Consider the following 15,394-nt stretch of genomic DNA (forward strand, 5'->3'; position numbering starts at 1 on the left):
GCGGAGAAGATTCCCGAAGCTGGCAAGTTCAGAGTCGCTCTCCCCTGGGGCACCGGACAGTCCGGTGAATTATAGCGGAGCGCCTCTGAGAATTCCCGAAGGTGAAGAGTTCAGCTTGGAGTCCCCTAGTGCACCGGACACTGTCCGGTGCGCCAGACCAGGGCACACTTCGGTTGTCCCTTGCTCTCTTTGTTGAACCCTTTTCTTGGTCTTTTTATTGGCTTTTTGTGAACCTTTGGCACCTGTAGAACTTATAGACTAGAGCAAACTAGTTAGTCCAATTATTTGTGTTGGGCAATTCAACCACCAAAATCAATTAGGAAATAGGTGTAGGCCTAATTCCCTTTCACTATAACATTTGTAAACTCTTCAAATCAAAGAATTGCTTCTTATAAACAATATTGCGTGAGTGTTGGTGTTAGACCACGTAAATTTGGAGTAGATATGGATGTTAGATGGAATTCAACATTCCTGATGCTTAAACATTTAGTTCCTTATCATAGCACTTTCTCTGTGTGGATTAGAACTAATTATCCTGGCAAAGATGATGGGTCTTGTTTATTGAGTGATAATCATTGGGTTGTTGCAGAAAAATTATTGTCTTTCTTTTAGTTATTCTATGACTTAACTGTTGCACTATCTGGAATATATTACCCTACATCACCCTTAATGTTGCACCATATTTTGAAAATTGCTAGACATCTAAATGCATATGAGAACCATGAACTTTTAAGAACTGTTGTTGTGCCTATGAAAACAAAATTTCTGAAATATTGGAGGGACATACCCATTCTTTATCCATTTGCTTTCATTCTTGATCCTAGAGCAAAGATGAGGGGCTTTCATAAAATTCTTCAAAGATTATCTTCTCGTAATGGGACTGATTATAGTAGATATCCTTCATGTATTAGAACCAAATTAACTAAGATGTATCAAATTTATGAGGCCAAATTTGGAGGTATTTGCTTGACTCCTCAACCACAGTCAGGTAGTGGTTCTAGTAAGGCCACAGAGGCATGGGATGATATATATGGTGATGATGAAAGTTATAGCAATGCTGGTACAGGTGGTACATCTGGTACATCTACTGGTTTATCTGAGTTAACTTCTTACCTTGACAGTGACACCGAAACTAAATTTGGGCCTGATTTCAACATTCTTATGTGGTGGCAACGCCACAATCAAACTTATCCTATTCTTTCTATACTAGCTAAAGATGTGTTGACTGTCCCTGTTTCTACAATATCTTCAGAATCTACTTTCAGTCTAGCTAGCAGGGTGCTCGAGGAGCGACGACGACGGTTGACGACAGACATGGTGGAGGTGCTCTCTTGTATCAAAGATTGGGAGTTGGTTGACCAGCACAAGCAGCATGCTGTGGAGAAGGAAACCAAAGACCTTGAAGCAACCTTTGAGGATATGTACCTAGATGATGAGCAGCGAGTATCACCAGGGAACAAAAGAAAGGAAGCAGCACCACAAAGTTCAAGAAGGACTGAACTATGAACTTATTCTCTCTGTTTCTACCTTTTTATGTTCTCTACTTCTCTTATCTGTAATATGTTCATATGGACTGTGGACTGAACAATGAACTATGAACTTATAAATACTTTAAGGAGCTAGCTATACTCTTTTCCTTCATTGGGTTTTCTCACGAAGTGTGAGTTTTTACCTAGGAAGGTTTTTAATGAGGCAACATTGCACTAAAGCTCCAAAATATTTAAAGACTATTTTGTAGCCTATTTGCCTTGTCCTATGTTGGTTTGAATGACTAGTTGGATAATGGATTGAATGTAATGTTTTCTGTTAAATTTGATGTATTATGTGTATTATGTTACTGGCCCAAGCCCGGCACGGCACTAACGGGCTGGCCGTGCCCCCGACCTGGCCTGACCCGATTAACATTGGGCGTGTCGTGCCTGGGTAGTGAGTTTGGCCCACGTGCCAGCCCGGCCCGGCCCGTGACACTGGCGTGCCGTGCCTGGGCACGACGATGTCATGCCGTGCCGGGCTGGCCCGGCCCACCCATTTGGACATATATAACCCGGACCAAGGTGCTTTCGATGTCGGCTCTCTTGTCAGTCGTTTTGTATATGTATTTAAATTTATTATTATTTATTTAAATATAGACATAAATATGAAAATCTAAAACGACTACTAATTTAATACAGAGAGAGCATTACATATAGTTTCTTTGTACAATATAAATCAACACAAGTCACATTAGTGAGAGGTAAGCACTTTGTTTGTAAAGACCATGATTTAAATCCTAGCGGACGCTTTTTTATATATTTTGTTGACACGCTCGCGCGTGGGGAGTAAGACAACACGTGACGAAACTCTTACTTTAAAGGCTAGTTTTGGAGTCACAAAACTAGAGGGCGTTAGAAGGCTAGAATTCTCTTCTTATTCAATTTTGAAGAAGAAGGGGATTATAACCCCTCCAATTTTATGGCTTCTAAACTAGTCATTGCAGTGATTTGTTTTATTTTTTCACGAACATACGCCGAAGCACGAGTTTTTTCATTATGTATTGAGCATTACTTATGCTTTTTTAGCTAATGTAATAATCAAAATAAATCTCGAAAGTACCAAACTATAAAAATGACAAAACCCATCCCACCTATAATGATTTCATGTCTAACGAAATGTTAAAACGAGCTCTAACTTGTTAGTATGTTAGGCTCTCAAACCTTAGTCCTCGTTCGAGCTCAGCTTCTACACAACTCGATGTGTAGGGCTAGGCATTCGCTTTTTTAAACTTCGGTTCGGTTTTTCGGTTTTAAAAAACTTCGGTTTTTCAGATATTAGAAACCGATCGGTTTTCTAGGAAATAAAAAATCGTGAAGTTCGGTTTTGGTTTTTTACTTCGGTTTTTGGGTAAAAATCGAATACCAAACTTATATTCAAGAAAACACATACAACAATTTTATATGATAGGGACACCTCGACGAAGACATAGATTCTTTGGAACCGGACCTCAGTAACCAAATTGTTCATGTCTTTTGTGTGTGTTCATCTGCGATTTGTGTTCTCCTTCTATTCTAAGGCTCTCCTCACTCCAAACGTATTATTTCTCATTCTAATGCCTAACCAGAGTTCAAGTTTTTTTATTAAGTATTAAATTTCAGGTTTCGTCTACTCACGCCCTCTAAGCGACTTTCGATATGGCTTAAATTTTTTTTTTGGCCAAAAATTAAAGAGGCTCATATTGTCGGAGTATCTTCTATTTGCTGGGGTTTGTGGAAAGCAAGGAATAAGATGTGTTTTGATAAAATCTTGATCAACTCTCCAGCTGATATTACTTTGTCATGCTTATGCTCTAATTGTGTTATGGGCAGGTCTAAGCAAGAGGGAGTTGCAAGATCAGCTACAGGAAGGACAACATTGCTGGTTCATGCTTACAACGCAAGGATGGATACCCAGATTTTGGGCTCTGATGATGTCGAAACTGGTGCTGCTCCATCTCATGATGAAGCTGAATGAATCTATGGCGGACTGGGTTTTGGTTGATCCTTGTCTGTTTGTTACGAGAGTTGAACCTTCTGGTGGGTATATCATGGTCTAGTGTGAACAGTCTCCTATTGTAATTCTGGTCGCCTTGGTCATTCCTTGGCAAACTATGGTTGATGTTTGCTGGGTTTCCTTTTGGGCAAATCTGAATCAGGTCACTGCCGTAGAGTAAATCTGCCTAGCAGCTTCTATTATTTCTGTCTCTGTCCGATACTTCTGGACTCTTTGTATTTCTGTTGCGTGAGTAATAGAATATTTTTCAAAAAGAAAAAGAAAAAGAAGGGGTTAGGATTTGGTTAAACCCATATGGTATTGATATCTTATATTTAAACTACTCGATCTATGGAAGTAGCACCAGGAAAGGTTGTGGTTATTAGATATATTGCTCAGCACATGTAACTCTTTGTTCCATTTTTTGTGATGGATCTAAGTGACAAATCATTCGTGGAAACAGTCAAATTCTAAACAGGCCACTGGTTAGGTGTATAACGAATACGTGTCATGGCAAAAGGACGTGATGATGCAAAAGCATGATTAAACCATACTTTTGCCATGCTGGCTGCCTGAACCTGCCCTTGACATCAAAAGGCGACTTTAATATTGCATATGTTACATTGCATACAATTGCAAGGTCCCTATCGACATCACGTGCTTTCAAATTCCAAGCACAAAAAAAACAAAAACAAAAAGGCAGTTTGGCAGGAGAAAAAAGTAGCCGGTGTTCACAACTGCCCGATTGCTATAGAAACCAACTGGGATTCCATGCGTGATGCCGTGAACAAGGTCAGTGTTTCATATGGAGCCACACAGAGGTATGTAACGCCCCTGGCCGCCGGCTGAAGTCGCCGAGGCGTGAGCCACATCCACCGACCCGACAAAACTCAGGTACAGAGGTTCAACTGCCTTTTCTTTCTGTATTTTCTATTCTGTTCAAATCCTCCTTATTACAGACTCTTTATACGAAAACGTTGGGCCGGCTAAACCTAGGCCCAAATACACGAGATTACTGCTAATGACTTAGCTAACCAAAGCCCAACACAGATGAAGAATACAATACAAACTCTCTATATCTCCGTGGTCGTCACATTTGCCCCCTCCACAGAACCTGCTTGTCCCCAAGCTCTTGCATCCGGAAACTTCTGACGGAGCACATAGTAATCCTCCCATGTGGCCGATTCATGAGGAATGTTGCTCCATCGAATAAGCACCTGAGACACTGCCTTGTTTCCCTTTTTGACCAATCTGCGGTCTAAAATCTCCAAAGGAACCACACCTTGTTTACTCAAATCCTCATATCTTGGCAAGGTGGAGAAGACAGGCACATGGTTAGGAGTGAAAGCTTTGAGCTGAGAAATGTGAAACACCGGGTGCACCTGCGCTTCGGCTGGCAGTTCCAATCTATAAGCCACTTCCCCAATTCGTTCAAGCACCTTATAAGGACCATAAAACTTGAAAGCCAACTTGGGACATGATCTGTTCACCACAGAATGCTGCACATACGGCTGTAGCTTCAGTAGAACCATTTCCCCAACTTGAAACTGTCGTTCAGTCCGAAGCTTGTCAGCATACAATTTCATGCGGTTACGAGCCTCAACCAACTTGCCCTTCAACAGCTCAGTAAACCTTGCTCTATCAGCTAATAGAGCTGATACATCCTCATCAGTCCCAACTGGAACCATCGGTGCAGCAGCAAATGGTGGATCATATCCATAAAGAACCTTGAAAGGAGAATAGCCCAAAACTGAATGATATGATGTGTTGTACCAAAACTCCGCAAGTGATAACCAAGCTTTCCACCTGTGAGGTTGAGCGTGAACAGCACATCGCAAATACATTTCCACGCACTGATTTACTCTTTCACTTTGCCCATCCGTCTGTGGATGATAAGCTGTACTCAGATTGAGTTGAGTACCCATCAACTTGAAGAGTTGAGTCCAAAAAGAACTAGTGAAGATCTTGTCTCTATCACTCACAATAGACTTGGGAAGGCCATGTAATTTCACCACCTGATCCAAAAATATTTGAGCAACAGATGGAGCCGAGAAAGGATGTTTCAAAGGCATAAAGTGCGCATACTTCGAGAAACGATCAACCACCACCATGATTGTGTCATAACCTTCTGACTTAGGTAGTTTCTCGATGAAGTCCATAGTAAGATCTTGCCAGGCACCCTGAGGTACTGGTAGAGGCTGTAATAAACCGGCTGGATGAAGTCTTTCACATTTAGCTTTCTGACAAATGATGCACTGCTGAATGTAAGACTGCACATCCACCTTCATACCTTTCCAAATGAACAATTTCTTCAGTCGATGATAAGTAGCATGTATGCCTGAGTGACCCCCCAACACACTATCATGCATAGCTGCCACTATCTTCGTTCTGAGCGTTGTATTGTTGCCCACCCATATCAGATTGCCCTTCCTGATCAATCCCCGCTGCAACCGATATCCCATTTCGTCTGGACTTTGAATGCTTAACTTGGCTAACCATTCTTGTGCCTCGTTGTCTGTAGTGTACGAGTTCAACACTTCTTGAATCCACATCGGTTGTACTTCACTAACCGAAGTCATGGCCATCACATGAGCCATTCTAGACAACGCATCAGCCACTACGTTGTCCTTGCCCTGCTTATAGACCACTCTAAATTGCAGACCCATCAACTTGGTCATTGCTTTCCTCTGCAACTCAGAATGTAACTCTTGATCCCCCAAAAAACTGAGAGCCTTGTGATCAGTCCTAATCTCGAACTCAGTTCTTTGCAAATATGGTCTCCATTTGTCCACAGCCATTATGAGAGCAAGAAATTCCTTCTCATAGATAGATAGCTGTTTGTTCTTTATCCCCAGAGCTTTACTCAGAAATGCTATGGGCCTCCCTTGTTGCATCAAAACTGCTCCTAATCCCTCATCACATGCATCAGTTTCCACAACAAATGGTAGACTGAAATCTGGTAATGCCAACACCGGAGTAGTGCTCATAGCTGTCTTCAGTGCATGAAAAGCTGTAGTAGCTTCCTTGTTCCAATGAAATTCTCCCTTTTTAAGCAAATTTGTCAAAGGTCTCGCAATAATTCCATAATTTTTGACAAACCTCCTGTAGTAACCTGTCAGCCACAAGAAACCACGAAGTTCAGTCACATTTGTAGGTTGTTGCCATTCCTTCATGGCTGCTGTTTTCATTGGGTCTGTAGATACCCCTGTTGCTGATATTATATGTCCCAGATATGTCAACTCCTTTCTCCCAAAAACACACTTCTTCCTTTTGAGATAGAATTGCTGCTCTCTCAAGGTTTCGAACACCAGTTTGAGATGTTCCAAGTGTTTTTGCCAACTGGGACTATACACCAATATATCGTCCAGGAAAACCATCACAAATTTGCGAAGGAAAGGTGCCAACACCAAGTTCATTGCACACTGAAAAGTTGCAGGAGCGTTTGTGAGACCAAAAGGCATTACCCTAAATTGATAATGTCCTTGATGAGTTTTAAACGCAGTCTTGTACTCTTCACCCTCCCCCATTCTTACTTGATGATATCCCGCTGTCATGTCCATGCTAGAGAAGTATTGAGTCCCTGCTAGTTCATCCAAAATCTCCTCTACCACCGGCATCGGAAATCTGTTTTTATGGTCATATTGTTCAATTTTCTGTAGTCCACACAAAATCGCCATGACCCATCTTTCTTTTGCACCAACAATACTGGTGAAGCAAATGGACTGACACTGGGAATTATAAGTCCACTTTTCAAAAGCTCAGAGACTTGCTTCTCTATTTCAGTTTTGTGGAATGGTGAATAACGATAGGGCTTGGAGTTCACCGGTATAGCATCTGGAAGTAGTGGAATATGATGATCGAATGGTCTTGACGGAGGCAAAGATGTTGGAGCATCAAACACATCTTTATATTCCTCCAGTAAAAACTGTAATTCTCCTTCATTGAACTGCTCCACTTCTGTGACTGTCTCCAATACTGCAAAAGCCCAAATATCATTACCCTTTATCATCTTCTCCAATTGCACCGTAGAAATTCCCATCACCTCTCCCTGCTGACCAGCAGTTCCCATCAACTGAACCTCCTCCCCATTATCCTCAAAGCTTATGATCTTCCCTTCCCAATCACATTGCATAGGACTATGTCTTCTTAACCAATCATATCCCAATATTGCATCATAAGCTCCTAACTCCAGCACCCTCATGTCATTTCTATAGGTGTGGCCATTAGCCCACCATTCCATCGATTTTACCACTCTGTCACTTTTCAAGATCTCCCCATTTGCCACTTTAACCTTCGCCAATGAACACTGTTGTGTGGGTAATCCTACTCGATCCACCATAGTCTGGCTAATGAAACTAGCCGAACTTCCTGAGTCCACTAGTATCAGTAACACTTGGTTCTGCAACAGTGCCCTGACCCCCATACAATCTTCAGCCGTAGTGCCACTGATTGCATGCAACGACAACTTGAAACACTCCTCTGCTACCAGCTCCTCCTGCTCCAATCTGTCCAGCACTTCGTCTGTCAAAGTCATCTTCAGTTCATCAGTTGACAGAACATTCAACTGCATTTGTACCTTCTTAGGACATTTGTTTTGATGCCCCGGATCGAACTTGTCCCCGCAAGTAAAACACAACTCGTTCTGTCTTCGGTACTCTCTGACCAGTTTCTCCTTGGACAGATCTTGACCCGCCAGAACTGCCTTATTTTCTTGCCGAACAGCAGAGTTATTGATTTTACCCTGCCCTCCAAACTTCAGATACTTCTGTCTTTGCTTTTCCAAAACATTTCGTTGAATCCGCGCCAGAAACGCCGCTCTATCCACCGTAGCTGGAACATGAGACTGCACATGCCCTTGTAATTCTTGCTTCAAACCCTTGATGAAATGTGCGACGAACATGGTCTCGTCCAACTGTGGGTTGTGGATAGCTGCCGCATACCTAATCACCTCGAACTCCTTTAGGTATTCATCCACTGTCCCTTTCTGACGCAATTCCAACAGATTATCCATGGCCTGAAAATAATCTCCCGTCCCAAATTTCTGCAACACCGCCTGTGCAAATTCTTCCCAGGAACTCAATCCATTCCGAAGCGTATACACCTGAAACCATCGCGCTGCGTTTTCCTCCATATGCAGTGATGCAGACATGACCCATACTGTTTCAGGAACATGGCAGAGGTGGAAGTAATCCACACATTTCTTGAGCCAAATCTTGGGTTCCCCACCTTCGAACCTCGGAAATCCCATCCTCGGCAGAGGAGCCTGCTGAAACTCCCTCTCCTCGGATCTCCGATTTGTCTCCTCCCTGGAACGCTGATATAACTGGTCACGATACCTGTGACTTGGTTCCGCCTCCTGTTGAGCATCATCCTTGCGGTTCTGCCCATGACTGTCGTGTTCCATCTCCCGCGCCTGTTGTTCTAGACGAAACCCGGCCACCTCCTTCTCGACCTGCTCGAGCTGCTGCGCGAGACGGACCCGCTCCTCCATCGCCCTCTTCGCCATGGTCGCCGACAACTCCGTCTGCATGACCAGACGTTCCTGCACCTCCGTCAACCGATCGACCTTCATCATCATCGCTTCCCATCGATCCAGTCCTTCCTTCTCTCGATTCGCCATCGCTTCCAGGATGAAACGGGTTTGCGCCGACGGTTTGATGACTGGCGCCGTCGTGCACCGATCTTCGCTCGCCGAGAATCGCCGAATCTGATACCACTGTAACGCCCCTGGCCGCCGGCTGAAGTCGCCGAGGCGTGAGCCACATCCACCGACCCGACAAAACTCAGGTATGGAGGTTCAACTGCCTTTTCTTTCTGTATTTTCTATTCTGTTCAAATCCTCCCTATTACAGACTCTTTATACGAAAACGTTGGGCCGGCTAAACCTAGGCCCAAATACACGAGATTACTGCTAATGACTTAGCTAACCAAAGCCCAACACAGATGAAGAATACAATACAAACTCTCTATATCTCCGTGGTCGTCACAAGGTACCTCACTGCCCTCGTACATACATACTGTTCATTTAAGCCGGACTGATGCCAGAATATCAATGCTACTATTCGGGCTGCACAAAGCAAGAGAAGCATATAGGTCAGACACTCCAAAATGATGACATTCAAGCCAGTCATGTAACATCATAATAAAGCAATAATCATCTTTGAACATGGAGGTGCCTGCAGTTCAAAGATAGGCCAACCATTATGCTGAAACCCTTGCTCATATCTTGTAACAATGCCAAAAAAATCAAGTTTGACCCAAACTGAATATCAAATGTCCTGAAAATGCAAGCTTCACCTCTGGCTTCACTCACCTGCTGTGGCCTGCTACTGCTTCTTGAGGGGAGCTCTCATTAATCTTAGAACCTGGTAAAAATATATTAAGGGCTATATAATGTTCTATCATTCCAGATACTCCTTCAGATCCAGCATTAATTCACTATTCCAGTATATCTGAGAGGTGCTGCACTCAGGAAGTGTCGGAACACCTAGCTCAGATGAAACATCCTCGAGGACCTCAGCTAAATCTGAATCCCAAAGTCCTAACCTGCAGACCTTTTTGTACACTTCAAAACCTGCAGCTTTCAGACCTTCTGAGAAGAATCTGTTTAGTGAGGGGCCTTCTGAGCCTATTTCTTTTAGTAACTGCATTGCAGTATTAGAATCACGGAATATCAAAGCTGAGCATGTCTTATCCAACAACTTGACCTCAAAATCCTCTGAAAAGGCTTGATGTAAGCCAATAAGGTACGATTTTAACTCCTTCACAGATTTTTCCCTAAAGCCCCACAAGAAGATGATGTTATCAGTGCTCACAGTTTCTGTGGTGTCTGACTCAAAAGCAAAGTTAGCATCGTCAGAACCTCCGACCACACAACTTGGATAGAAGATGTTACAATACTCTTCAACTGCAGTGCACTGTTCACGAGATTGCAGTTGGCACTCAGGACTGATTTTCAGTAAATTGCTTAGTTTAGCAAATAACTTTGTTATTCTCAGAACATTTTGCTCATTTTTTGTTATACTGCTTGTACCATCTGTGCAAAAGTAAAAGAGAGAGAGAAAGAGAAAGAGAGCTTAATTGAAAAGCTAGTGAGGAAACACTGTATATCGATAAAGTTTGATGCTCATGTTACTAATTACCAAAAACATACTCTACATTCTATTTGCTAAAGTATGATGGAGACTGTAAGGCATGGTTTACTAAAAAACAATATGTATGAATGATGTTAGCTGGAACTAGTACCTTGCTGTGGTATTTCTATTTCAATTGGCACAAAGTACTGTCTTTGTAAGTAACTGAGAGCGGCTTGTATATTCTTCGCTTTTCTCAAAGGGCCAATTTGCCTCCACAGGTGGCTGATATCAACAACATTAGGGAAGACCATTTTTAGAGAACACATAAATTCATGCATGTTTGGCGGAAGAGGTGCAATGAATTTGGTGTGCAGCATTGTCAGATCTGAGAAAAAAGGAAGAAAAATGACATGTGAACATATCAAGAGGTTAACAAGCCATATGATTGTGTGAATTGGTTATGTGTCAACTTACCATTCAAGCAACTGTATGATATGATTGGCTTCTGTGAAGATGATAGTAGATCAATAACTTCTCGAAACCCACGGAATTTAAAGTTTTGTTCATCTTCTAATTTCTGGATATCCATCTGCAAGTGAGTCAGCAGATAATGGACTTTAACTAAGTTGTGGTTTTTGACATCTTATTGTCTTTATACATACATTGTACATAAATACATAATGCTGCTGATTTCTAGAGAAGCAGAGATTCAAACCAGGAGAAGATTCTTATCCTCTTTCGAATTAGTAAAGATCACACGCACAGCCCTACCAACTCCAGCTTTGTGTGGAACGAGAGATACAAGGTCATCAGAGATATGGTTTACTGCCTGCAGAATAACTCAAATGGTTAAACCAGTAGAGTGGGATTACCATTTCATCTGTAAAGAAGAGGTAATTCAAAAGCGACATTTGGAGCAAACAATTTTTCAGCAATGCAGCTTATTTCAACTACATCTTCATATTAAAAGCATGACATGAAATTTTGATCATTCAACTCTTTGCAGGATTGATAACCGCACCAAAGAACCTGAGCTAGGGACTCATATTTTGCTTCCTTAAGTACAAAACCATTTCTTCCTTAACTAGAGAAAACATCAAACTTGTGTTGTACAATCACACCTCCAAGACCAATTGAACTTGCCGATCACTGCAGACATCAATACTCATACTGGGCCTGGAACCATACGTTTCAGCACCCAATATTAATCTGCTAAGGGAACTAACCAAAGAGCCTGCACAATAAGAAGACTAAGAGCCATCAAAGTGAAATGCAAGGGCGGTGAGCTGTAAGCATTTGTCAAAACTCAAAGTATTACTACCATCATGTTTTTTACTTGGGTCAGCATATCTTTTTCGCCAGTTCACTATCCTAGACTTTATTCTATTCATGAAAACTGAGTCAGCAACTGATGTGTTTGGTGATGACAACAATTGGTGAGGACGAGGAGTAAAGATCTTTTCCCTTGCTAAGGATTCTTGAACCCTTGATAGATAAGAAATACCTGCCAATATAATCAACCAAAAATTATTCCTTTGTATATCAAACAACCTTACTACTACCTCAGTTTGTTTTTATAAGGCATATTTGAAATTGGAGAATCTCTAGAATATAAGTGTACTTGTCTTTGACCACCAATTATTCTTACAATAAATCACCAATTGCTACAAAAGACCTTATTAACAGATATTTGAATCTAGTGATACAATTTTTATCTAAAAACCATGTGTATATTTTGAATAATTGTTGCTCAAACTTTATGAAGTTTGACTTTATTGAATCCTTAATACGAACAGAAGGTGTAGTTGTTTTGGCACCATATCTTACTACTCACCATCATATATGCACATATTGAAATCAAAACCATCATTAGCTATAGTTGATAAATAACATGGTTGACAAGAGAAACTGTATGAAGGCATTCCGAGCTGTAGTTCATCTCTAGGAAATAAGTGAAAATTGTACCTGCATAACCAAAGCACCCACAGGCACACAGAATCAGTGATGACAAAATAAAAATGATAAGGCTGAAGTAAGAAAATATACATCAATGTTATCAAGTGAAAAGGTCGATTGGTCATCTGTTCATCAAACTATAAGAAACCATATGAAGAAGGAAAATATGATTGTACCAAAAAATATGATTGGTCATCCTGGAATCTGTTCTCAGGAAACAAGGAAAATATGATTGTACGAAAAAATAGCAAAGGACACAATCTAGTGGCCTCAAGTCAACTCCCATGCATAGCAGTTTCTCACATAGCAAATCTAGCTAAACCTCTTCAGACATAATATGGATGTACTACCTCCAGTCAAAAATACTATACACATTTGACTTTGCACAGCATTTGATGTGTATCTTTGACCACTACGTTCTTTAAGAAAACGTTTTCAAAATCCTTCAAATTCTAAGAGACTTGCAAGTATTTTGAGTATCGTTGGGACGAAGGCCGAACTAGATCTCGATCATCCCACTCTAACCGCACACTAACCTTGTCTATGAATGCACGACATCAACACAATATGGACAAGTCCAAGAACAAGGACTTCGCCGTGTATGCGAAGTCCCCCTCCTATGGCGCGATGGGTCAGCTGATCCCAGTCGGGGTCTGCGGGCAACGAAGGCACGAAGGGTCCACTGATCCTAGTCAGGGTCTGTGGGCAATGAAGGCTAGATCCACAGTTGGGGCTTCGGGCTCAAGAGATCGAAGACCTCGAGGGCTTCGCCCCTAACATGTCTTTCCTCTGATGCGGTCTGCGGAGACCGAGGTGAGGACCCGGATGAAACGAAAGGTAATCGTCTACCCTCGGCATCAAATCAGAGGACGGGCTGACGGAGCGACCTCTAAGACGAAGGCCTCCAAGACTTGGGACTAGAAGGCTAAGATGGGTAGCGGAGGCTTGGTGGGTCCTCTGCATGCAAGGCAGGCCCACCCGTCAGTCACACCCGTGGGTACAACACTTGCTGTAACTAGATCTAGGCTACTATTATTTCATAATTACCCCGTTGTATAGTATATTCCAAGGATGTAGTAGGTAACTAAGGGTACAAATGTACTTTAGGCACTAGCCCCATAGTTACCCTAGAAATACCCTGTCCAGCTCTCGGATGGGACACACTTGACAAGACATTGAGCACCCCCACTTTCCGTTTTGTTGAGCACTGTTCTCTCACCTGCTTGAGTGCTTGGGTCCACGTGTCAGAACCCAACAAGTATGAATTTACACATTTAACCCAGAGGTTTCAAAACTAAAATGTAATAGTAATTGATGTTTTGTAGTTTTTAAGTTTTGCCCAAATTAGGGATGAAAGTGGTAATCCGAATTGTTAGAACAAATTTAATATTTTAAAATAGATATATATAAAATTTGATGTTAATCTTTTCTTATGTTATCAAGCACATTATTAAAAATATGAACAAAATTTTGCATAAATTGTTTTATGCATTATTTTCCCCATACAACAAAAACGGTGAAAAAATAACCAAATTTGTATTCGAATCCATACCAAATTTTATATCTATCATTTGAGAGAAATATATGATAAATTTGTGGTTTAATTTTTATGAATCTTTACAAGCTCAATGATAAAAACAATAATATGAATTTACATAGTTGATTCTATATTCTATTTATTCACAATTAAAGAAAAAAGACAAAAAAATTGATATCCGAATAATTACCGTTTTCATCCCTAGCCCAAACCTTGTCCTAAACAGTTTTTTGTGACCAGAGAGTATTCGTTAACTGCTACAGACCAACTAAACTTCAGAAAATGTCGATGTTACAATATTCATGTTTCATAGTTTCATACTACAATCTGAAAAAGCAGCAGCATCCATATATGGATACAAAAGGTGTTTGACGAAATTCCTCAAGCTGAGCCTGCAACAATAGGTTTATGCACCACACGTCCACAAACATTGCCCAAACAAATAGCAAAACCACCTTGCCAATTGTTAATGTTTCATGTGGACGACGAGTGAGAGAGAAATCCTTACGGGTAGGCGACGAGGGTAGACGGGTAAGAGTTGCGCTGCCTGAAGGGGCAGACGGCGATCTGGAGTGGCTGAAAGGACTCTGCGGCGAGCTTGGCCTTGAGATACGCCGTTTCCGCAGTGTCCACCGGCAACGCGCGGCGCCATCCCGTCGGGGCACCGGTCTTCTGCGCCGCCACGGCCACGTAGTCGCATGCCTCCAGGTGGGCCCTCAGCTCCAGCACGGCCTCCGCAAAGTTCTGCCTCGTCACCTGCTTCGCCGACGCCGCCGCGGCGCGCGGGGCAGCCATGGGACCAATGGCGGAACCAGACGCTGAGCACAACCAAGGATAAACGGTTATGGAAAGCGGGGTGATCCACCGGTTGAAAGGAACCGATGGCAGCGACGGCGGCGCGCGGTGAGGGAGGAGGCGCACGATCGGCGTTGCGTTCGGAGTCGCCGAGCCGAATGCCAGTCAGTGGTGTAGCGGGCCGCACAAAGTTGGGCCGCTTTTCTCTCTATTGAGAGCAGAAGAGTTGGGCTGCTTTTCTCTCTACTAGAGAACATAAGAAGAGTTGGGCTGTAGCCTAACGTAAATTTCAGGGCCGTCCTCCTAAGTCCCTCGCTAAAATTCAGGAAATTTAACTGGTTATTATTTTTAAAAAACGCTACCTCTCCGATTATAACTCCTACCGTTACCCTTAGCCGTTTGATCCTTGGAATTGAATTATATTCTAATAATAATAATTAAGACAAAAAAACATTTAAGCTAATATGAATTCTTTTGAAATATATTTATATACTATTATTAGCAATATGTGAGAGATATTTATTTG

The 15,394-nt window shown here is 42.1% G+C and overlaps 1 protein-coding gene across 4 annotated transcripts; it reads right to left on the bottom strand.

Moving 5' to 3' along the window:
• Positions 1–6,831: 6,831 nt before the first annotated feature.
• Positions 6,832–15,050, bottom strand: LOC100383807 (uncharacterized). Of its 4 annotated transcripts, none has more exons than XR_004857608.1 (9): positions 14,582–15,050; positions 12,415–12,545; positions 11,902–12,084; positions 11,702–11,814; positions 11,296–11,409; positions 11,055–11,169; positions 10,750–10,965; positions 9,818–10,540; positions 9,295–9,680 (listed from the first exon to the last, which is right to left on the bottom strand). XR_004857608.1 is itself a non-coding variant. In NM_001362147.1 (8 exons), the coding sequence occupies exons 1-8, from the start codon at positions 14,866–14,868 to the stop codon at positions 9,906–9,908; spliced, it is 1,794 nt and encodes a 597-aa protein (NP_001349076.1). In that variant the 5' UTR covers positions 14,869–15,002; the 3' UTR covers positions 9,476–9,905. The 4 variants fall into 4 exon arrangements, 2 of the variants coding, with proteins under 2 accessions (XP_035822950.1, NP_001349076.1); XR_002268642.3 differs by having other exon boundaries at positions 9,334–9,571; NM_001362147.1 differs by having other exon boundaries at positions 9,476–10,540; positions 14,582–15,002.
• Positions 15,051–15,394: the final 344 nt, after the last annotated feature.

The sequence above is a fragment of the Zea mays genome, chromosome 4 (genome assembly GCF_902167145.1).
Source record: "Zea mays cultivar B73 chromosome 4, Zm-B73-REFERENCE-NAM-5.0, whole genome shotgun sequence".
NCBI classification, from domain to species: Eukaryota; Viridiplantae; Streptophyta; class Magnoliopsida; order Poales; family Poaceae; genus Zea; species Zea mays.

Coding starts and splice junctions, on each gene's coding strand:
- LOC100383807 (XM_035967057.1), bottom strand. CDS start 9,124: ATGGCGAATCGAGAGAAGGAAGGACTGGATCGATGGGAAGCGATGATG.